The sequence below is a fragment of the Suncus etruscus genome, chromosome 19 (genome assembly GCF_024139225.1).
Source record: "Suncus etruscus isolate mSunEtr1 chromosome 19, mSunEtr1.pri.cur, whole genome shotgun sequence".
Lineage (NCBI taxonomy): Eukaryota > Metazoa > Chordata > Mammalia > Eulipotyphla > Soricidae > Suncus > Suncus etruscus.
The window spans coordinates 40,570,955-40,596,474 of record NC_064866.1 but is presented as its reverse complement, the minus strand read 5'-3'; the positions used below and the strand labels follow the sequence as shown (position 1 = coordinate 40,596,474).

The 25,520-nt window shown below is 39.3% G+C and overlaps 1 protein-coding gene across 1 annotated transcript in view; it reads left to right on the top strand.

Moving 5' to 3' along the window:
- Positions 1–1,388: 1,388 nt before the first annotated feature.
- The window catches only part of OC90 (otoconin 90), a 32,159-nt gene continuing 8,027 nt past the window's right edge, over positions 1,389–25,520 (top strand). Inside the window, exons 1-7 of the mRNA XM_049765584.1 lie at positions 1,389–1,799; positions 6,095–6,207; positions 7,898–8,026; positions 8,388–8,429; positions 10,231–10,281; positions 14,347–14,396; positions 22,829–22,886. Coding sequence (XP_049621541.1) covers positions 1,702–1,799; positions 6,095–6,207; positions 7,898–8,026; positions 8,388–8,429; positions 10,231–10,281; positions 14,347–14,396; positions 22,829–22,886 — 541 coding nt within the window. The 5' untranslated portion in view covers positions 1,389–1,701. The remainder of the gene's footprint in view (positions 1,800–6,094; positions 6,208–7,897; positions 8,027–8,387; positions 8,430–10,230; positions 10,282–14,346; positions 14,397–22,828; positions 22,887–25,520) is intronic.

Genomic DNA, 25,520 nt, shown 5'->3' with positions numbered 1-25,520 from the left:
TATGATTTACATAAGCAAAAAATGCTAAACTTTTATTGGATTAGATTCCAATGGACTGGGAGAGTCACTTAACTCTCTCAGTTAAGTAGGAGTTAAATACTAATAAACTGAAGGACTCCCCTAAAATGTATATTGTAGGTTTTTGAATGAATAGTATGTGTTTATTTAAATACAGATATACATAATTATTTGAATGGTCCTTTCCTTTAAGTAGAATTAGATTTTTATTTTACTACTAGGCTCACAGAGACTAGGGAAGAGAAATGCTATGGAGAAAGAGGTTTGGTGGAAAAGAAGTAGGAGGAATTTAGAACAGTTGGTGAAATTGGTCCTTACAAATAACTTTAATCTGACCTCAGTTTCTGTCTGTCACCTTATGTATTTATTTGAGTACTCTGTAAGTTAGTCCATTTAGCACTTAATGGTCCTGCATGCAAGGCAGTTAAAGGGGTGAGAATGAGAGTGAGTGAATAACTAGACATTGTTTTCCTGTTAACTTTGTGTGAAAATACATTTTGGTTAGCACCACTTTGAGAGGCTGGCCATAATCTCTCACTCTCAGTTTCCTTATCAATGAGCCGAAGGAAGCTATCCCCTGCCTTGCAAAAAGAACAGGTGTTTTATGGAATAATAGGTCAATTTTTAAAATCAATCTATTTTTTTTCTTTTCTTTTTTGGTTTTTGGGCCACACCTGGTGACTCTCAGGGGTTCCTCCTGGCTACAAACTCAGAAATCACTCCTGACTTGGGGGACCAAATGGGATGCTGGGGGATTGAACCCCAGGTTGTCCTAGGCTAGCGTGGACAAGGTAGACACCTTACCCCTTATGCCACCACTCCAGCCCCAGGTCAATATTTTCTAAAGCTCAACTGATTCAATCCATCTTAACATTGCCCACTTAAGATGACAATTTCTATATACAATAGGTCCATCAAACCTTTGAGGATTTGAGCCTTTTTCTTTTCTGTACTAGTCTACAAATCTCAAATGCTGGGACTGAATTATTAGAGATGTATTCAGCAAACTAATAATGACTTCGAAATAATAGACTTTCATAATTGCACATTAGTCATCTAAAGGAACCAGGATGGATGTGGTAGCTCAACATAGTGAGGTTCATTCTATTTTTGTTCCACTAGGAATATTGTTTTTCACTTTAGATTTAGGAGTATCATGGTTACAAGCCAGTTGTTGTAGTTACAGCCAGCCCCATCCTCATTCACATTCAAGAAAGGTGAAAAGTGTAGATCAAAGGGATCTTAGACATGTTCTTTTATTAGAAAAATCCTTGAACAAAGGATCAGTTGTTTTTGTGAGACTCAGGCCTAGACCAACCTCTGTCATAATTACATAGAATTACCTTACCCAGCTAAGAATGAATGTGGAATATCCTCCCCACCCCTAACTGGTGGAGAAAGCTCTCTCTTGCCTTGAAAGTTTCTGTTTTGTTTTTAAGAGAAAATGGATTAAAAGTCCATTCATTGGACAATCAACAGGGACCAGGACTTGTAAACCTGATTCCTTTCATTTTCTAGGATAGTTCCAAATACACAGTAAGTTGAAAGAATAATAGCTACTTCAACTGTGACTCCCACTGTCCGCACTCCCTTCCCTCCCCCCTAGACTGTCTGGGCTCCCACTTCACCTGGCTGCAGGCTGTCTTCACCAATTTTCCTGTGCTGCTGCAATTCGTGAATGGGATGAGGTGTGTGGCTGGTCTTTGCCCCCGGGACTTTGAAGACTATGGCTGTGCCTGCCGGTTTGAGATGGAAGGGCTGCCTGTGGATGAGACCGACAGGTGAGTGAGATCAAAAGGTGAGCCCTGTTGACACATGTAGAGCTCAAATACAGAGCATAAGTACCAAGTTTCCTTGAACTGGGTATCAGGTGACTTAATTCTACTCAGCTTCTAGATAATGGGTTTCCTCACCTTTGATTTTCTTTTTTTTTAATTTTTATTTTTAATTATGAGAACAAAGATCCAAAGAAAGAGGACAAGGTAAAATTACAGTGGAAGGACAATCACCCATAATATAATTCTCAGAAGAAGTCCCCTTGCTGATATCTTAACTTGGAACTTTCAGCCAAAGAACATGAAGATAAATAAAACAGAATCCATGTACAATTACTTTGTCCCTCAAGTCCCCAGATTGTAACACATTAGGATATTTCTTAACAGCACACAAGGCAATCTAAAGCCATAAAACTTAAGTAGCTCCTTAAACATTACAGACATAGTATTTTTACATTTCCATGTAGATGCATATTAGCTTAAGTTCACCTCAAATTTTAAGTGGCATTTTTTTAAGGATTAGAGTCAAAGGAGCACAGTAAAACCAGTGTTAGAGTGGCAATTGTTGTTTGCATAGGCCCACCAACCTTTGATTTTCAATGTAATCTATGATGTGTCCACATTCTAGGATGTTATCAAATATCATTATGTCCATATTGTGTCTCATAGAAAATTTCACTCAAGTGGTTTTCAGTGTCTATGTCTAAAACCTCTTTGTACCAAAATTTTTCACTAGATGTTTATGGAATGCAGACTCCTGGAGCCCATTCTAAAACAATAAACTGGATTCTTTTTTTTTTTTTAGTAATTTATATTGTGACCAAAGTGAAATACGACTCTTACACAGTAATATTTAAGGTACATAGTGACAATGAATCAGGGCCATTCCCACCACCAGGGTTGTCCTCCCTCCACCCCTGTTCCCAGCATATATCCCATATCTCCGTCACTTGCCCCCTGAATGCTATTGGAACTGCTTCCCTCTGTGTATAGCTAGTTATAGATTGTGTATCAATTCTGTTGTCCTTGACTTTGGGTTAGGTCTGATCATTTTTTTATGTCTACTCAATGTTCATATGATTGTTTGGTCCTCGTCTTATCAGGCTCCCAGATAATTCTTAAGCATAAAAACATTTGAGAATTCCTCTTAAATTAAAAGAATCCGGTCCATCGAAGGTCAGACAATGACAGCAATTCAATTTAATTTTTATTCAAATGTGCACCAAATACCAATATGAACTTTGTGCTCCATATAAACAAATAAATTTCTGCATCAAAGGGACAAATGTCAAATGTAAAATTTATGGATTCTAGTGGCCAATACAGAGATATGTTCCTTCAAAGAGAAGGGAAAATTAATATAAAATACTAACTTCTACTTCCCATATTGGCATTAAAACCCTAGAAGTTATCGAGTTATATAAGAATATGCCAAACAGATATCAATAGTCATATCGAGAGAACTGTATAATGACATGTCTTAGGATTTTATAGCCTAACCTATGACACAATCATTCCAACTCCTTGTAGACTATGTGCCTTGGGGTACTTATGTTGTATTTTTGTGTTCCAGTTTTATATATCTATAAAATGGAAGTTATAATTATATCTAATTTATAAAGTATCTTGAGGGTTAAATGACCAACTTTTAATTAAAGCAACTAAAATGCATGGGTTATTAAGCATTGAAGGGTCATTGGTTGTGGGGCCGAAGTGACGGCACAAAGTAGTAAGGCATCTATCTGCCTTGCCTGTGCTAGTGTAGGATGGACCTCAGTTTGATTCCCCGGTGTCTCATATGGTCCCCAAGACAGGAGAGATTTCTGAGCTCATAGCCAGGAGTAACTCCTGAGCATCACGTGGTCCTTCTCCCCCCAAAATAAGTCATTGTTTGCAATATTGCTAGTAAAATTATTCGGATAGGAGTAGTAGTGTTAGTAATAACTACTACATGATCATAGCAGTAGTTTTGGTCATTGTAAGGATGCAGCGGTAGTGTAATGGTAGTAGTTGTAGTGGTAAGAGTAATAGTAGTAGTAGAGTCTTAGAAATTGAGTAGTTTTAATGGTAACAATAGCAATCTCAGTAACAATACCACTACCACTATTATTATTAAGGTCTTACAATGATAGCCATAGTTGTAGTAGGAGCAATGCTATGAAAATAGGAAATGGAGCATGTCTCCCCACCATGCTAAGACTACATCTATGCCCAGATCTTGGAGTGTGCGCTTTCAAAGACCCCAGAAGGAGAGGTAAAGACTTTCCTCTGTAATATGGGTTGCCCTACTGCTATGCTGCGTTTGTTTCAAAAACACCCGTTTTAAATGGTTCACATTCTAGGTACTGGGTGGGGGGGTGGGAACCTCTGTTCTTCAAAACTCAGTTTTCCTGTTTTAAACCTGCCACTTGAAAGAAGGTTGAACAGGTTCACTACAAAATGTTCCTGCTCTGTTCAATATTCCCTATGGAGGATCTATACCTTATTATATCTCCCCCCCTCCACCATGGACCTGGCATATCCATACCACTTGAAAGATAATAAAACTTAACTTATTGAATAAGTGTTTTTGCTCCTCTTCGAGCATTTACAAATGAATGAACGAATTAATAGCTCATTTACACTTGATATGTAGAGTGATAGCTTTGGAATTCAACAGATTTAATATGGATTTTATCTCCAGATAGTCAAAAGAAGTTGTAAGCTTTCTCAGACCAAATGAAAATTTCTTATTTCTGGGACCAGAAAAAATACCATTAACATTCAGGAAGAGAGAACTAGTCCTATAAAGCACATATTCCAGTATAATTTGGGGGAACTTATTTTCTTTTCAGGTGCTCCATTCCTATTTTATGTAATGATTAAAATACCTTATAAATCTAGAAGTTGAAGTCAAAGAAATGACACCATGATTCAATACTGCCTCCAAGCCCAAAGAAATGAACAGACACCTATACCTGAATGCTGGATACCATGACCCCATTACTATTTTACACAGTTCAACGGATGGACTATATATTTCTAGACTTTTGAAGGGAAATTTATTTATTCTCTCTTGAGTTTGCACACTAGATTTCAAAAATAATTGCTAGCATTTTGGAGAATTTATACATATGTTTCATCCCTCAAGTTCCTCAAGTTACAATTAGAAAGAAAACAAACAAAAAAGTTATAAATTGGGCCGGAGCGATGACACAGGTGGTAGGGCATCTGCCTTGCACAGGTAGGACTAGGACGGATCGCGGTTCAATCCCCCAGTGTCCCAGATGGTCCCCCAAGCCAGGAGCAATTTCTGAGTGCATAGCCAGAAATTACCCCTGAGCTTCACCAGGTGTGGCTCAAAAACCAAAAACCACCCTCCCAAAAGTTATAAATTGTAGAGCACATTAAATTTAATATCATTAAGTTTATCTTGTATATTTATATTAATTTATATGATATAATTTTATATAATTTATATATTATAAATCTAGAATTTTATTTTTAGAATTTATAGAGTTATATATAATATATTATATAATTCATAATTTATATGATGTTTATATTATAAATATATCATATTATTTATGTTATAAATATTATTAAATTTAACATTATTTTCTATTGGATTGAATAAATGGCATTTAGTCTCAATTTAAAACTTGGTAAGTTACAGAATTCTATGAGTTTGTCTCTCTGTATAATAACTCTCATCATAAAATGACATGACATTACTGCATAGATTCAAATATGCCATGCCTATAGGTATTTTAATTTGACAGAAACTATATGACATAGAATGTGACATATATAGACATATGTTTACATGATACAAAATAATCACCAACTATCTACTTATCTTCTTTTTTCCCTTTTTTTGTTTTGTTTTTTTTTTAAACAACTTTATTACATATATGATTGTGTTTGGGTTTCAGTCATGTAAAGAACACCACCCATCACCAGTGCAACATTCCCATCACCAATGTCCCAAATCTCCCTTCTCGCCACCCAACACCCGCCTGTACTCTAGACAGGCTTTCTATTTCCCTCTTACATTCTTATTATTAGGATAGTTCAAAACGTAGTTATTTCTCTAACTAAACTCATCCCTGTTCGTGGTGAGCTTCCTGAGGTGAGCTGTAACTTCCAGCTCTTTTCTCTTTTGTGTCTGAAAGTTATTATTGCAAGAATGACTTTCATTTTTCTTAAAACCCATAGATGAGTGAGACCATTCTGCATCTTACTCTTTCTCTCTCTCTGACTTATTTCACTCAGCATAATATAATCTAACTCCTCACCCGGACCTTTCTCATCCTGCATAGCTGCTGCTTTCATCACCGGAGGTGTTATGAGAAGGCTGCTGAGATGGACTGTCTCCAAGACCCTGCTAAGCTCAGCACAAATGTCAACTGCATCACCAAGACGATCACTTGTGGTGAGTATTTCCGGGTGTCCTGTGGACTGTGCTGAGAAATGACAGTTTATATACTAAGAGCTTCTATTATTCATCCTCACTATCAGCACCTTTGGGGAGCATCATCATATATTCGAGCCATACAGAGGTAGCAGTGATTGTTTACAGGGGATTGAGGCCCAAGAAATGAATCTTCGCTCTACTATTTTTGAACTCCTAGACTTTTATTTGTATTGAAGAAATAGTTGATCAGCACATTACTTGGATTTTTATATTCTTACTTTGACTTGTTGAATGACAGGAGTTTGAGAAAAACAGTTTGCTAGTCATGCATTATGTAACAATGAGGTAATTAGTTTTCAGAACTCCAAAAGCAGATAAATCCTGCTTCAAAGAGTATAGTTCTCTCAGTGATGGGAAGATGCTAACACAAAAATTGATGGAAGTGGAGGTAGGGACAGAGTGTATGGTTGTTTCTGTTTATAAAAATCAAACACATGTAGACTCAAAGCTCAATTCACCAGCTTGCTCACTTTCATCGGATATCTCTGATAAGAGATTGAGTAGGAAAAGATAGAGTGGAAAGAGAATCATAACAGATTGGGATATGGGAGTCATTCTTTATGAATCCCTATTTTGAGCCACAGGCTTGATTTATAGTAAACTGATGTTTCTAAAAATCCTTATAAGAAGAATTTTTTTTAAATAAAACTTTTCAGGGCATACTAAAATTCAGAGATTGAATAACTTGCCTAAAATCATATAGCTAACAAGTAACAGAGCCCAGCTCTCAGAATTATATTTATTAATTTATGCCAGGTAAGGAAATGAATGGGCATAAATCACTACATGAGATACATGGTGAGCTCAGTAAATTCTATTAAATCTTTCTTAGTCACCAAAGACACCAAAGACATGCAGAGCACATACAGTAAGTGCAAGATGCTCTTCCGGGTGTTGGGCATATCCTAACTTCCTGAAATTTCTTTACAGTTCTTTCACAAAGTAATTATAATAAAACAAATGCTAGAAAGGTTAGACAAAATCTGTGGAGGCAGAAGAAGCATCAGGGAGAAGGTCAGAGGAGCTTGCCTGGAAAGATAATTGTGAAAACAAAGACTGAGGCAAGTTTGGAAGCGAGCTCCTGGTTCCTTTGAGAAGAGCAGTGTAGATTGAGACACAGACAAGGCCTGCATGCTTGGAGTGTCTGTGAAAATGGGAGGCAAACAGTCAGACATGAGGTGATTAGAGAGAAATACAAGGGGAAGAGATCTGAGAAGGAATAGGGGAAGCATCAGATTTAACTGAATTAGAAAACTGGACAGACAAAAAGAGTGCTTCCTGAATAAGAATAGTGAGAAACAGGAAGAAGTACCAGGGAGACTGGGTAGGAGGATACTAGCATAAATAGTGAAGAACTGGAGGGTGAATAGGGCTCACTCAGATCAGGAGTGAAGAGAAGATAGGAAAATGCAGTCCGAATCTAAGGCGGATGATTGTAGAGCCAATCAGGTAGCCTGATAGGTTGTGTGCGAATAAAAAGAAAAGCAGTGAATGTGACTTTCAGGTTGGGCAAATGCAAAAGAAAGAATAGAACTGACGTGATTGAAATGAAGTCTGCCAGAAGAGGGGACAAGATCAGAGAGTTTGCATTAGCTTCTACCATTCAAGTGAGGTCTTCCAATCTGCTCTGCCTTGTTTCTGTGCACAGCATCCAAGGATCCTTGCGAGCAACTTCTCTGCACCTGTGACAAGACGGCCATCGAGTGCTTGGCTCAGTCTAGCATCAATGTTTCCCTGAACCTTCTAGAAACATCTCTCTGCCTAGTTCAGCCTGCAGGTAGGAAGAATGGGTTTCTGCATAGGCAACAGGATTGACAATCATGGCCAAAACTGGGTCTGAAACCAGGGGTCTATTTAGATGCAGAAATATGAGGTAAAACAAAATCTGTCCCAATTTTCTATGAAAAAAAATGCGGGAGCCTCTATTTAAAAGATAAAATCTAAAAAAATAAAAGACAAGAAGATAACGAAAAAGGGGGAAGGTGGTGGCAGTTTTTTTGCATAGGTGCAGCACAAGTTGGGGAAAATAGAAAGGAAACCCTTTGGCCTAAAAAACTCATGAAGCATCCTGCCATAAGACCAAATACCTTCTAAACTCCCAAACCACTGACTTAGACTCTACTGTGTTTTGTTTCTAGAGACAACTAGTGGCAAAAAGTTGATGACACTTGAGCCTAAAGGTAAGAATTTCTGGGTGAATATGACACTTACAATGGGGGGGGGGCAAATAACACTAAGGCCACTTTTAACTAGTCATTGAGCACCACTTGGTTCTGTTGATGGTTTGAGGTTGTTTCTGAGAAGTGCTTAAAGTTCTGTTTCCTCTACCCAGCTTTCCTTACAGAATTCTGCTGACCCTTGGTCCTAGAGGTGCCTCATTCATTCATTCTACTGACAAGTCGTTACTATTCCTTTTGATAAACCCAACTCAAGTGATCTGAGTGCATATTTTCTCTCCCATGTGTTCATAGAGAGAAATTAATCTAATCCATGTGGATGTAAACTCCAAACCTTTTGGCTCCTTTTTAAAAACTTTTAAATTTTATTTTACTGAAACCATTTGATCTACAAAAATTTTCATAGTTTAATTTCAGATATACAGTGAATCAGGGCCATTCTCACCACCAATGGCTACCTCCCCTGAAGAGCCCAGAGTCCATCCGATATCACCAACCATTTGCCCCATGGCTTACCATATAACAAGCCCCTTTAATTTTAGATTGTTAAAGTTTAAGTCTCTTGATTCTACTTTTGTTAACTTTGGCTTGGATATTTAGTTCTTTCCTTTTATCTCCACCAATGAACCTGATACCACTTCGCCCCAGGACCCTATCCTTTATTTTTCCTTTCTTCCTAACTTTATAGAAAAATGCAGAAATATGAGATAAAACAAAGTAATCTGTGTCCCAATTTTCTATGAAAAAAGGTGGGAGCTCCTATTTAAAAGATAAAATATAAAAAATAAGTAAAAAAAAAAAAAAAACAGGGGCCAGAATGATAGCACAGCTGTAGAGCATTAGCCTTGCATTCCGGTGAGCCAGGACATACCTGGGTTTGATTCCTAGTCCCCCAATCTATGAGCAATTTTTAAGCGCAGAGCCAGGGATAACCCCTAAACATCACCAAAGATGGCCCCCAAAACAAACAAACAAACAAACAAACAAAACAAAAAGAAAGAAAGGAAAAGGGGTGGTGGTGGTGGCAGGGTTTTTGCATAGGTGCAACAAGAGTTGGAAAAAAATAGAAAGGAAAAGCTTTTGGCTTAAAAACAGGAAGACCCTATTTTTGAAGCATCCTGCCATAAGATCAACTACAGGCTTCAGGCATACTAAATTGTCTACCCCAAAGTCTTTCTTCGTGGTCCCAGTAAAAGTTCTCCTCAATCACAGTTTTTGCAGTCAGGTTTCTGTAATTAGAGAGCTTGGTTTTTGCACAAATCCTATGTCAAAGTCAGGGGGTCAAGGAGCATCTTCTGGTTTCGCCTCATCATTTGGTGGCGATGCGGGGAAACCTGCCCTGAAAGCAAGTTGCTGCTTTTTTGAAGTCATCAGAGAGTCATATAAACCTACTCTGGAGCAAGTCAGTGACATTTTGTCTCCTTTCTTAGCTCTATAGACAGCTCTCTTGTATTCAGGATGCCAGAACAGGGTTAATTAAGCAACTTAGTCTGAGTTTAACAGAGTTCTTCTTAAAGTGGGACATCTGCTGCTGGTGGTATTCTTTCTTCTGGTCTTCCCTGCACCAGTGCCTGACTGGATTCTCTCCCGAGTGGGGCCTTTCTGGAGAGCCCTATGTACTTGGATATGTGAGTGCTGCAAGGAAGCCTAACATACCTCTTATCTTTCAGTTCTTCTCTGCCAATACCTCTCCAGCTGCTTCCTCCATTGGTTTATCTGTCCCCAGCCTGTGCTCCTTTGAGATATATGACACTGTGGATATTATTCTATCAATCATTGCTTTCAGGAGGTCTCTTTTTTGCAGGAATTCTACTAGAGCTTACAGACACCAATCTGACGGCCCTCTCAGGAGAAGGTGAGTGGAAGAAGAGTTGAATCGAACCGACATGTTTGCATTTTCTTGCGCCATCAACTCCCTTGTTGGAGTTTATCCCAGGTTACCTGGGTTTATAAGAGAACTTCCTTAAGTGTCACTCTTAGGTCTCTTTGAGCCCCAAAAGACTCCCCTTGTTCCTCGGTTTTTTTCCACATTCCTTTTTCTGCCTGGCCATTAGTCTCAGATGAAATAAAGGGTGCCAATCCTCAATTGCTAAAGTTGATTATAGTTTAATTAATTTTATTCCATTAATTTAAAAATCAAATCAAGTGCCAGGGGTTCATTGCTACACATCTCTGGGCGAGTGCAAGGCACCCATTATAACACTGAACATCTAATACCATCTCTCTACTACAGTGCCTTCCAATCATATATCTTCTATCCCTGAACATTGATTTTTTAGATAAACAACAAAAAAGAATGTTTATATATAAATATTTCACATATATTTTTGCACAGATTTTTGTATGTTTGTTGGGGGGGGAGTGTTCCTCCGAAGTAAAGCTTAGGCATCTGAGGGTCACTTTGAACAATATTTGGCTAACTAGGCAGGATAGTTCCATGCTCAAACCAGGTGGTGCTTGGCCCAGCAGTGCTGAAATAGACTAGAGCCACCATAGTGGTTCTTGGAAGGAATTGAACTTGAGGTTTTCTATATACAAAACAAGCACTTCATTCTCCAGCCCTTATATCTATCTACCCAGTCCCTGTAAGAGACATTCTTAGATTTAGAGATCCTGACAGTTCCTGTGAAAAACATATTTAACTGGAAATCCTATCTTTTTAGACACTAAACCTGCAACCCTACACCTCAGGGTATTAATGCTCCACATTAATGTCCCCAGAAAATTATTTCTACTTTCTTCTTCTTCTGTTGGGTATTGACAGAAGTTCATTGTGTAGATCTCTCTTAGTTTTTCTCACATTCAGGAGCATCCCACGTCCAATAGTTCTGGAATCTAGGTTAAAAACAAGAGAAAATGGATCCCCCCAAATGCAGTCAAAGTTCCACCTGGAGTCCTGCCCATAAATGGCAGCTGTAACTTCCACTATAAGCTTAGGATAAAAAGTGTATTCTGGAAGATAATCACAAAATAATCTTTCATTAGTACATTCTAACTTTTCTCTAGCTTAGTTCCTCTCCACCACATCACCTGAACCTAGGAAGCAAGCAACAGGGGCAGGTTCACCAAGGGGTCCAAGCTGAGGCTTATGGGAAAGAACAAACAAGCTCATACCTTCATTCCAGTGTGTGCCAGTGTGTATACTCACACCCACAGATACACACACACATATGTACATAGGCATCACCAGTACAGCAGCACATGCAAGTGTTTCCCTGAAGTAGGAGGCAGTCAGCAGGGCCAAATCTATCATGTATATCACACAGCGGCAGGAAAAATTACAAGCACTGTCAGGAGAGGTAACATCTATGTCTTTGATTCAGACAGATGTGGGATTATATCTGGTCACTTTTCAGTTGTGCGACCTTGAATTATCTTTTCAGGTAGGAACTCTGCAGCAGTGTTTGCAGCCACCAGGGTAACATAAGGCTGTGCCAGACAATGCTCAGGGGCCTAGGCAGCAGGGATTGAACCCAGGCCCTGTGCATAGCAGACATGCGCTCTAGTCCCTTGAGCTACCTCCCCGGTCTTTTTCTGTTTGATTTGGTTTTCGGTCCACACCCGGCAGTGCTCAGGTGTGGACTCCTGGCTGTGTACTCAGGAATCCCTCTTGGCAGACTTGGGGGACCATATGGGATGCCACAGATCCAACCTGAGTTGGCCGCATGCTGTCACTTTGTCTATAGTCTTTTGCTAGAGTCTTTTGTTTCAGTGCTGAGGCACACATTTATTTCCTCACATGTAAGGCTCTACCATTGAGCCATATACAAGGCCATTTGCTCTGTAATTTGGATTTTCAAAAAATTCTCTCCATTCTTCAGTGTTTATGTTTGTATAAAGCAGGGGTCAGAGATCAGAAGATGTTTTATGATGAGTAAAAAATTAAATATTTTAAAATTCAGGGTCCATAGGGTTTTTTTTTAAGTTTTTATTTTTAATTATGAGAACAAAGATGCAAAGAAAGAGGACAAGGTAAAGTTACAGTGGAAGGGCAATCACCCATAAACAGAATTCTCAGAAGTCCCCTTGCTGATATCTTAACTTTAAACTTTCAGCCAAAGAACATTAAGAAAAAATAAAACAGGGGCCCGGAGAGATAGCGCAGCGGTGTTTGCCTTGCAAGCAGCCGGTCCAGGACCAAAGGTGGTTAGTTTGAATCCCAGTGTCCCATATGGTCCTCCTTGCCTGCCAGGAGCTATTTCTGAGCAGACAGCCAGGAGTAACCCCTGAGCACTGCCAGGTGTGGCCCAAAAATTGAAAATAAAAATAAAAATAAAAAATAAAATAGAACCCATGTACAATTACTTTGTCCCTCAAGTCCCCAGATTGTAATACATAATATTTCTTAGCATCACGAAAACCAATCTAAAGCCATAAAACTTATGTAACTCCTTAAATATTGAAGGTAAAGTACTTTTTTACATTTCCATGCACATGCATATTAGTTTAAGTTAATTTCAAAAGTTTAAGTGGGTTGTTTTTCGTAAGGATTAGAGTCAAAGGAGGACAGTAAAAACGGTGTTATAGTGGCAATTATTGTTTGCATAGGCCCACCGAAATATGAGGGACATGGAAAGGAAAAGCCTAAAACACAAGGAAATCCTACCCCTGAAGTTTCCTGGCTTAAGACCAATTTTAGGCTCCAGGCAAACTAGTTTGTCCAATCCAAGTCATTGTCTATAGTGTCAATACACTTTTATTTTTCACACAGTCTCTGTTGTTGGTATCATGTTTCTGTATTAAAGATCCTGGAATCTGCATATCATATATTGCAGTCAGGATGGTGCAGAGTGTCCTCTCTTTTCACCTCACAATTAAAGGGCAATGCAGAGAGCCCTGTCCTGTAAGCAGGTCGTTGTTGTTGTCAAGTATTCTTAGTGTTAAGGGAAGTCTCTGTCAGAGCAGTGGTAGGGTCTTCCCTTGTAGAGGGTTGCTTCCAGGTGTTGTTATAAAAAACCTTGGATGTTTTGTAGATCGCTTCCCTGGTTCAGGGGTGAATGGAGGATGCAGGGTCCATAGGGTTTTGACAACCACTTGCCTCTAATAATATAGCAGGAAAGCACCTGCAGCTGAACTCTAACTGGTTGGGGAGGACAATCTGCAACTAAAATCTTGTTTTCTGGATAGGGATGATGTTGATGCCCGTTTGCTAGGGTGATGAGAGGATTAGATAAAAGAACTTGGAAGATTCTAGACAGCATCCTTCATTATGGTATAAAATACAGAACCTACCATCAAATCACAAACAGGAAACTGGGAATCTTGCTTAAGACATATCATCTCATTGAATGTGCACATGGTCTTATGAAATTACTCTTCTAACCTTCATCATAAGACAGAAAAATTGAGATGGAGAAGCTGTTCAAGACCCATAATGTGAGGGTAAGACTAGGATTTGGGGCCGGAGATGTGGCGCAAGGTGCAAGGCGTCTCTGCTTTGCACGTGCTAGCCTAGGATGGACTGTGGTTTGATCCCCCGGCGTCCCATATGGTCTCCCAAGCCAGGAGCGATTTCTGAGTACATAGCCAGGAGTAGTCCCTGAGCATCACCGGGTGTGCCTCCCCTCTAAACCCCCCCCACAAAAAAAAAAAGACTAGGATTTGATCCCTGAGAATTGTCTGGCATGAGTTTGAGATTAGACTTGCTCTCACATTGTCTTCATCTGTACATAGTGGTAAGCAGGGGAAGATAATGCCCATTTCTCCCCAGAGAAGTCATTTTCTAGTCTGTCTAAACACAAAACTGATCCAAATCAAGTGCCCCTGGTCCACTGAGACAAGACTTAATTTTGAAGCTATGAGTTGACATATTCCCAGATGCTTTTGGCCTCTGTTCTTTGCAGATGACTTCTGTCTATCTTAGGTGCTGAGCTAATTAGAGAACTGAACCAGTTTGCTTTGTTCTGTTTTGTTTTCACAGTGTTTGCTGAGACCAGCACTCACGGACAGATCACATTCTCCAGAACAAGTAAGTTGAGGGCGAGTTGGAGGGATTGTGGGTAGAAATACCACTGAACTCTTACATTCTGTTCTCATGACAGCCTGTGGCAAAGTCAGAGGAAATATACTCTTTTTGTCATTTGCGTGAGAAACAAGAGCTCTGAACAGCTAAAAGCTCCTGTTATTAAGCAAATAATTTTCTTATGGGTTTCTAATTCCACTTCTTAAGTTGAAAACTGTGTTTTGGGGCTAGAGAGAGTAGAGGAGGTAAGCTGCTTGACTTGTACATAGCTGTCCCAGGTTTGATCTCCAGTATCCCACATGGTCTCCTGAGCTCTGCTAGGAGTAGTTACTGAACACAGAACCAGGAGTGATAGTTGAGCATAGCTGGGTATGACCAAAAGACAAAACAAAAAGTAAAAGAAAGAAAGAATAAAATGATGTATTTTCTTTCTATTATATAATATAGAAAGCAGTCATTTACCTAAAAATTATTACATTAATATGTCATTAAAATTATCCTGTTTACTTTGTGGTCATTAAGCAACCTGGATCCTTTACTACAACAGACAAATAACAGTAACTCTCTACTAAGTACTAAGAAGGAAAAGTAAACAAATCTTTCTTGGTTAACAGGCAGTGACATTGTTAAAACCCTAAAGTGCTGACAAGTTCTTAGCCCCTGTCCTCATTCTCTGAGCTATTCATCCATGACCATCAGAAGCATGTTACTATTCTTATTTATTTTTGGGGGGGTTTTTGGGCCACATCCGGCGATGCTCAGGGGTTACTCCTGGCTGTCTGCTCAGAAATAGCTCCTGGCAGGCACGGGGGGACCATATGGGACACCGGGATTCGAACCAACCACCTTTGGTCCTGGATAGGCCACTTGCAAGGCAAATGCCGCTGTGCTATCTCTCCGGGCCCACTATTCTTATTTTATAAATAAGGAGAAATTTCGAGGCGTAGAGTCCTTTAATGCAGCAGCAGAGTTTAATATTCCTTATTTCTTATCCTATATGCTGTGTACTTAAAAGAGAACCAACTGCCAGAACTTAGGTTTTCAGACTTTTTCTCTTTGCTGGAACATTTATATCTATATGAGCATACTGCAAAAACTGAATTTCATACACGATATCATCCTCATCAAGATCTCTGACACATAAACTTTAAGACATCCTTTCATGGCAGACTATTTTGAAGTTACTTTTCCTAGTTCTTAGCCAGAATAGAAAGAGTGCAGTATCCAGTTTAGCCAGCTGTCCTGGTTTTCTGCTGTAACCTTTTCTAGCTCCATGATCTGGACCTAAGTTTTTTGGTTGCCAGCACCCTTATCTGTAAATGAGAGTGAACAGAGTACTAATTCATGGAGGTGTTAAGACCAATAAGATGGAGTGAGTGAGAAATGGCTGCATGTGGGGGTTTCTAGGCAGAGTGCTGATTGCTCTACCTGCAAAGTCTCCACCGGGCTGTACTTCTTCTGAGGAACTGAGCACCGGAAGGGAGCCCTGTCCTACCCTTCTCTGTCTTTCCTGAACTCTGGAAGCTCTCCTCAGAGCCCTGGGAAGCGAACCCCAAAAAAACTACATTCGGGAGCTACCCAGCGAGCCAGTGAGTGAGTGAGAAATGGCTGCATGTGGGGGTTATCAGGCAGAGTGCTGATTGCTCTACCTGCAAAGTCTCCACCGGGCTGTACTTCTTCTGAGGAACTGAGCACCGGAAGGGAGCCCTGTCCTACCCTTCTCTGTCTTTCCTGAACTCTGGAAGCTCTCCTCAGAGCCCTGGGAAGCGAACCCCAAAGAAACTACATTCGGAAGCTACCCAGCGAGCCAGTGACTCTCCTCAGAGTCCTGGGAAGTGAACCCCAAAAATACAGCATTCTGAAGCTGCCCAGCGAGCGAGTGAAAACTACGCCTGACCAGTGGGGCCCGACTGTGAAAACCTGTGAGTGCTGCCTGTGTGTGTCTCCCTGCTATCCTGTTGCGTAAACCTCCTGAGAGTGGGCTGAAAAGAGGCTCCAGAAGGCACTTAGCTCCACTTCGCTACGCAGCCGTGCGCTCTTTCTAAAAAAATAACACCATCACAAGAAGAAAAAAACCACACTAAGAACTGTGCTGGATCACAGAAGCAAGAATTTCTCTCCAGACTGTCTTCTCTGCTGCGTGCTTGGGCCTAAGAATAGATCCTGTGTGAGGCTTCATTCACGGAGGACTCCCCTACCTTGGAGGCAAGTCGGCCCATCCAGAAAGGGCGGAGCCAGAGAAGTGCGTTGCCTGCATCATATAACCAATGAATACCACCACAACACGTAGAAAAACCCACAATACAAGTGTGACAATGGGGAAACAACGCAGGCCAGCATCAGACATAGAGAATGAAGATGACAATTCTGATGACCAGTTAACGACCAACCAACTAATCAATCTCTCAGATAAGAACTTTAGAGTAGCAATATGGAATATACTCAAAGAACTCAAAGAAACCATGAATAAAATAGAACAGAACACTAATAAGAATCAAGAAAATATAAAGACAGAAATCACAAAACTCCAAACTGAAATAACATGTCAAATAACAGGCCTGAAAAAATCAGTAAACGAAGTGAATGACAAAATGGATAAGCTCTGGGACAGGGTATCAGAAGCTGAGAATAGACTTGGTGCTGTGGAAGATGAGATACATAACAATTCCATACAACAGGAGAGATTGGAAAAAAAACTTAAAACAAATGAACAGACAATGGAAAAATTAGTCAAAGAATGGGAACAGATGAAAATAGAGGTCTATGATAAGATCAACAGAAACAACTTAAGAATCATTGGAGTCCCAGAGACCCAGGAAGAAAATTTCCAGGAAGAATCAACGGTCAAGAACATCATTAAAGAGAAACTCCCAGAGCTAAAGAATATAGGTGATCAAATCCTGCATGCTCGAAGAGTACCAACCAAAAGAGACCCAAGAAAAACCACCCCAAGACACATCCTAGTCACAATGACAAATCCCACAGATAGAGACAGAATTCTGAAAACAGCAAGATCAAAAGGGGAAATTACATTCAAGCAAGCATCCTTGAGATTTACAGCAGACCTGTCACCAGAAACACTAAATGCCAGAAAGCAGTGGTGGGATATTGTGACAAGACTGAATGAAATGAATGCTTCACCTAGAATACTGTACCCAGCAAAACTCACTTTCCGGTTTGACGGAAGAATACATGGTTTCACAGACAAAAAACAGCTCAGAAACTTTACAGACTCAAAACCAGTCTTAAGAGAAAAACTGAAAGACCTAATCTAAGACAAGACTGACCAAAAGACACACCAAATTTCGATATAAAGATGGCATTAAATCCCAGGACAATTCTTTCTCTCAACGTCAATGGACTAAATGCACCAGTTAAGAGACACAGAGTGGCTAAATGGATCAAAAAACTCAATCCAACCTTCTGCTGCCTACAAGAAACGCACCTGAATAGTCAGAACAAACATAGACTCAAAATAAAAGGCTGGAGAAAAGTTATCCAAGCAAACAACACCCATAAAAAAGCTGGAGTGGCCATACTAATATCAGATAATGCAAACTTTATACTCAGGAAGGTTGTAAGGGACAAAGATGGATATTTTATATTAATCAAGGGGTATGTAGAGCAGGAAGAAATAACTCTCCTAAACATATATGCACCAAATGAGGGGCCAGCAAAATATTTAAAACAACTGTTGACAAATCTGAAAAACAATATCAATAACAACACAATAATTGTGGGGGACCTCAACACTTCTTTGTCAACACTGGATAGGTCAACCAGACTGAAAACCAACAAGAATATACTAGACCTGAGGAGAGAAATGGAAGAAAGAGGCCTAGTGGATATATATAGGACACTCCATCCCCAGAAACCTGGATACACATTCTTCTCCAATGTACATGGGACATTCTCCAGGATAGACTACATGCTGGCACATAAAACATACCTCCATAAGATCAAGAGGATAGAAATTTTGCAGACTACCTTCGCTGACCACAAGGCTCTGAAATTATTTGTAAATTCCAAAGGGACTCAGAAGAAAAACTTTAACACCTGGAAGTTAAACAGCCTCATACTCAATAACCAGTGGGTCCGAGATGAAATCAAGAAGGAAATCAAAAGGTTCCTGGAAACAAATGACAATAAAGACACAAACTATCAGAACTTATGGGACACAGCAAAAGCAGTACTGAGAGGAAAATTTATAGCTTTGCAAGCACACATCAGGAAGGAAGAAGGAGCTTACCTGAGTAGCTTAATGACACAGCTAATAGAACTAGAAAGTACTCAACAAAAGGACCCAAAAATAGGAAGACAGAAGGAAATAACAAAGCTGAGAGCAGAAATCAACGAAGTGGAAACTCAAAAAACAATCCGAAAGATCAACGAAAGCAGAAGTTGGTTCTTCGAAAAAATAAACAAGATTGATAGACCACTGGCAAACCTAACAAAGAAAGAGAGAGAGAGAAACTTGATAACTCGTATTAGGAATGAAAAAGGAGAGATCACTACTGATATGACAGAGATTCAAAGGGTAATCAGAAACTACTTTGAAAAACTCTATGCCACTAAAAATGAGAACCTGGAAGAAATGGATAAATTCTTGGACTCTTATAATCTTCCACGGTTGAAAGAAGAGGATGTAGTATATCTAAACACCCCCATCACCATTGATGAAATAAAAATGGTAATCAAAAGTCTGCCCAAAAACAAAAGCCCAGGCCCAGATGGATTCACTAATGAATTCTATCAAACTTTCCAAGAGGAACTACTACCAATCCTGGCAAGACTCTTTCATGAAATTGAACAAGTGGAAACACTCCCAAATAGCTTTTATGAAGCCAACATCACCTTGATACCTAAACCAGACAGAGATGCTACGAAAAAAGAAAATTACAGACCAATATCGCTGATGAATGCAGATGCAAAGATCCTCAACAAAATCCTGGCAAATAGGATTCAATACCTCATTAAGAAGATCATCCACTACGATCAAGTAGGTTTCATCCCAGGAATGCAAGGATGGTTTAACATCCGTAAGTCTATCAACATAATACACAACATCAACAACAAGAAAAATAAAAACCACATGATTATATCAATAGATGCAGAGAAAGCATTTGACTAGGTCCAACACCCATTCTTGATCAAAACTCTCAGCAAGATGGGAATGGAAGGAACCTTTCTCAATATAGTTAAGGCCATTTACCACAAGCCAGTGGCAAATATTATCCTCAATGGAGAAAAACTAAAAGCCTTCCCTCTAAATTCTGGTACAAGACAAGGCTGTCCTCTCTCACCACTCCTATTCAACATAGCACTGGAAGTACTTGCTATAGTGATTAGGCAAGAAAAAGATATCAAGGGAATCCAGATAGGAAAGGAAGAAGTCAAGCTCTCACTGTTTGCAGATGACATGATGCTCTACTTAGAAAACCCTAAAGACTCTACCAAAAAGCTTCTAGAAACAATAGACTCATATAGCAAGGTGGCAGGCTACAAAATTAACACACAAAAATCAGTGGCCTTTCTATACACCAATAGTAATAAGGAAGAAATAGACATTAAGAAAACAACCCCATTCACAATAGTGCCACACAAACTCAAATATCTTGGAATCAACTTGACTAAAAATGTGAAAGACCTATACAAAGAAAACTATAAAACTCTGCTCCAAGAAATAAGAGAGGACACGCGGAAATGGAAACACATACCCTGCTCATGGATTGGCAGGATTAACATCATCAAAATGGCAATACTCCCCAAGGCGTTATACAGATTCAACGCTATCCCTCTAAAGATACCTATGACATTCTTCAAAGAGGTAGATCAGGCACTTTTGAAATTTGTTTGGAACAATAAACACCCTAGAATAGCTAAAGCAGTCATTGGGAAAAAGAATATGGGAGGAATTACTTTCCCCAACTTTAAACTTTACTACAAAGCAATAGTTATCAAAACAGCATGGTATTGGAATAAGGACAGACCCTCAGATCAGTGGAATAGGCTTGAATACTCAGAAAATGTTCCCCAGACATACAATCACCTAATTTTTGATAAAGGAGCAGGAAATCCTAAATGGAGCAAGGAAAGCCTCTTCAACAAGTGGTGTTGGCACAACTGGCTAGCCACTTGCAAAAAATTGAACTTAGACCCCCAGCTAACATCATGTACGAAGGTAAAATCCAAATGGATTAAAGACCTCGATATCCGACCCCAAACCATAAGATATATAGAACAACACATAGGCAAAACTCTCCAGGACATTGAGACTTCAGGTATCTTCAAGGAGGAAACTGCACTCTCCAAGCAAGTGAAAACAGAGATTAACAGATGGGAATATATTAAGTTGAGAAGCTTCTGCACCTCAAAGGAAATAGTGCCCAGGATTCAAGAGCCACCCACTGAGTGGGAGAATCTATTCACCCAATACCCATCAGACAAAGGGCTAATCTCCAAAATATACAAGGCACTGACAGAAATTTACAAGAAAAAAACATCTAATCCCATCAAAAAATGGGGAGAAGAAATGAACAGACACTTTGACAAAGAAGAAATACAAATGGCCAAAAGACACATGAAGAAATGCTCCACATCACTAATCATCAGAGAGATGCAAATCAAAACAACAATGAGATACCACCTCACACCACAGAGAATGGCACACATCACAAAGAATGAGAACAAACAGTGCTGGCGGGGATGTGGAGAGAAAGGAACCCTTATCCACTGCTGGTGGGAATGCCGTCTAGTTCAACCTTTATGGAAAGCAATATGGAGATTCCTCCAAAAACTGGAAATCGAGCTCCCATACGATCCAGCTATACCACTCCTAGGAATATACCCTAAGAACACAAAAATACAATACAAAAATCCCTTCCTTACACCTATATTCATTGCAGCACTATTTACCATAGCAAGACTCTGGAAACAACCAAGATGCCCTTCAACAGACGAATGGCTAAAGAAACTGTGGTACATATACACAATGGAATATTATGCAGCTGTCAGGAGGGATGAAGTCATGAAATTTTCCTATACATGGATGTACACAGAATCTATTATGCTGAGTGAAATAAGTCAGAGAGAGAGAGAGAAAAACGCAGAATGGTCTCACTCATCTATGGGTTTTAAGAAAAATGAAAGACATTCTTGCAATAATAAATTTCAGACACAAAAGAGAAAAGAGCTGGAAGTTCCAGCTCACCTCAGGAAGCTCACCACAAAGAGTGATGAGTTTAGGTAGAGAAATAACTACATTTTGAACTGTCCTAATATTGAGAATATATGAGGGAAATGTAGAGCCTGTTTAGGGTACAGGCGGGGGTTGGGTGGGGAGGAGGGAGATTTGGGACTTGGGTGATGGGAATGTTGCACTGGTGATGGGTGGTGTTCCTTTTATGACTGAAACCCAAACACAATCATGTATGTAATCAAGGTGTTTAAATTAAAAAAAAAAAAAGACCAATAAGATGCTAGCAGGGATCTTCAAACTATGGCCCACAGGCCACATACTGTATTTATTCCCATTTTGTTTCTTCACTTCTAAATAAGATATATGCAGTGTGTATAGAAATTTGTTCATAATTTTTGTTTTTACTATAATCTGGACCTCCAACTGTCTGAAGGACAGTGAACTGGCCCCCTGTTTAAAAAGTTTGAGGACCCCTGGATATAGTGTTTTATTCTGTCCTGGTTGCTATAACGAAGTACTCCAAACTTGGGTCTTCAAACCAACAGATGTTTATTTCTTAGGCTTTATGGTGCTGAAAGCCCAATATCAGGAGGCTGTACAGTCAAATTTCTTTTCCTGGTTCATATATTTTTCATTGTATTTTTACTATAGCTTAATTTTGTTAGAAGAGAGTAAAAACTCTCCTTTATTGTGCCACTAATCTCATTTGTTAAGGTGGAAACCAGTTACTCACTAAAGGCTCCATTTCCAAAATCCACTATATTTATTGGGTTTTAACATACAACTTTGTAGAGGGTGGCCTATTTAGCAAGTAGTATAGTAGAAGCTTAAAATTTGTCTCACAAGTTCATAATACTAAACAATCAGGACTGCCTGAATCCACATCATAATTGCAATCACATCAGTTTTCTGATTTGTTCACTCTCTCAAAAAGAATGAATGAAGAAAGGAAAGAAGAAAAACTACTTTATTCAAATTCTAAAGTCTATGCCAAAGCATTTTAAAAATTCAACTGTTTCCCACCAGACATTATAGTTGCATTATCAGCAAGCCTTTTTAGGGGTGGGGTTGGGACCTGCCTTTTTGACTTAGCTGCGATCCTTCCACATCTTTCTCTGGATGTGACCATGAGCAAAAAGTTACCATACTCACCTCCAATGTCCAGTGATAGGGGAACAGCTTGTCAAAACCAAGGAGGGATGCCTACAGTTAGCCTGTTGACCCTGTCTCTTCTTTTTGGGTCAAGAAACAGACCAAGACCAGGAAGGTGCTGAAGTCACCAAGACCACACTCCTTCCAGGTAAGCACATTTGCTTTCCAACTTTTTTTGTGTGTATCCTTGTTGCCTAGACATGAAAAAAAAAATAGTTGTGTTCCAAAGGGTTCTTGTTGGAAAAACCATATGAAGTAGGTTGGCTGAAGGTTGGCCATAGAACAGAGCTTACCCAAGGGCTGAAGGCTGGGGGATTGGATGGAGAAGAACTTGGGACAATGGTGGAGGATGTGGTGTTGGAACACTGGCTATGTAATATAATTCATAGGATCTCAGCAAAAAATGGGGAAATGTTTTTAGAGACAGCTTCATTACTGGGGGGCCAGGGGGCCATCACTGCTAATGAGCCACAATTTACACTTAGTAAATACAGAAAGTGAGACCCCACTTTTTATTTAAATCACTGTTACTTCTACCTGATCATCATGACCACTTATGATATTTGAAGTTTTTTTTCTCATTTTTTCCTTCATTCCCCATAATCATTTATGAATATAAATAAAATGACCAAGATCACTTAGCATCCACAGTTTTTTAGTCTGACTTGTATCATTTAATACAATATGTTGTTTCCTGATATTAAATATTTCTATATAATGTGATTTTTTTAGTGGCTGTGCAATAATAGTTTCTCATATGGAACCCATAATTTTAATGAATTATTTCTAATACTTGTTATTATGAATGACAGATTTGTACTATGCTCATGCCTTTCAACTTCTGATTTTTATTTATCTGAAAAAATGCTTTAAAAGTGAATTGCTAAATAATGGACATAATCATTTTAAGATTCTCAATACAATGCTAAATTTCTCTATACAAAAATAAAATCAGTTTACATTTGTCTGTCCGTTTCCCATAATGGATCCTAGCTACTGTTTTTAAAAACAAGAACAGAAAAAAAATCCATTCATTTTAATAAAATGGAGGATAAGGTAGCATTTCGTACCCTTGTCTTAAGAAAAATAATAAAAAATGCTATGTTTAGAACCTAAACTGGTTTAGACTTTCACTATGGAACTCAGTAGGACAGTTTCCAATCTCTAGCAGAAGTGGATATTAGATGGCATGTGCAGAGTGCTAAAACTAGGTTTGACTTTGCTCTCAGAGAAATGATATTCCATGAGTGGGAAGTGAAGGGGCAAGAATTAGCCCCAGAATAATATATTTCCCCAATAAGTTAGATTACAAATCTGTACCTAGTGCCCTCATATGAGATACACAAGGAGTTTCTTCTGACTTAATCAGCACTAAACATCCAGAAAATTCTTCCTCGAGTCATGCTAACTTCTACCAGGAGACCAAATTTATGGGGGTGTAGGCACTAGGCTCCAAGGGGCTCCAGCGCTCATAGAACATTCTACCTGGAGAATCTAAAACTTAAAGAGAAGATCCTTTTTTCATTGCCTTATCACCAGGCTAAGAGACTTTTGAAGCATCCAAACTGTATCATTGGTCTAGAGACACAAAAACAGAGATCAATACATACCTGTTCGTTATCCCTCTAGTAGACAGCAGAACTGAAATTTAAACTCAGATCGTTTTTTTTCCTTTCTTTTGTAAAAATAAAATCTTTATTTATGCACCATAATTACAGGCATGATTGTAGTTGGGTTTCAGTCATACATAGACCATCCTCCTCCCTCAGTGCAACATTCCTACCACCCTCTTCTATTTTCTTCCTCACCAGTTTGAGTTTAATTGTAGCCGACACTTTGAACTTTCAGTTACACGTGGATCAAAGTAGAAAGCCAAATTAACTAATATTTATTAAGCTTGTTTGTTGGCAAAAATATGTACATATCTAGTAGGACTTGTCCTAACTGAAATCTCCTGAAGTCAAGGAGATGCAAACAGATGTGATGTTAGTAGCATTTTACACATGCTTCATGAGCCTAATCTTTCCTTTGATTGTAATGATTCATTGATGGTTGTATAATTATCTCTCTCAGGCCTAAACTCATATTTCTTTATCTCAAATTCTGCATCTGTTCTGCTCTCTAACCTGAATTCTGCCAGTTTTAGCAATGAGGAACAGCTAGATACTTGTTCATGACAGAGAGGCAGATTTTGTTTAGTTTTCCTGTACAGCAGAAGAGAGACTGGTATAAACAGAACCTAATTTTCTTCCTTAGTGGGTGTTTTTAAAAAGGGAAGGAGGGAGAGGTGACCTGCAGGGGTCAGGAGATGGAAATTGCACAGAGCAAGCGGGGATTATTTCCTGAGCACGTTTATCCAAAGCAGGTATTAGAGAGGGTCTTCATTAAGAATTCTTGCTTGCATTCTGCTTGTATTCTGGGGAAGCAAGGAAATAGGGATTGTAAACACTAGGCTAGGGTTTGTTTAAATGTCAGTAATGAGTATGTGGAATGGGAAGACAAATTTGTGAGTGGACAAAGTTGTAAGTGCCCAAACCTTGCAGTTCTCACAGGGTGAGTTTGAAGCCTCATGAAATGAGGGCTTGCAGGAGGCTGAGGAGAGTTGGGTCAAGGAGAGAGCCTTGAGCACAGGGTAAATAGACCAGGTTTCTATTTGCCCAGAGCACGAGCAGAATATTGAATGCAGTACAGGGAATTCAAGTTTGATCCCTCAAGTACTGCTCTTGCCTCATTAGCGAACTAACAAGATTGCAGAGTCCAGAAGCCTTGGGTTCTGAGTGTT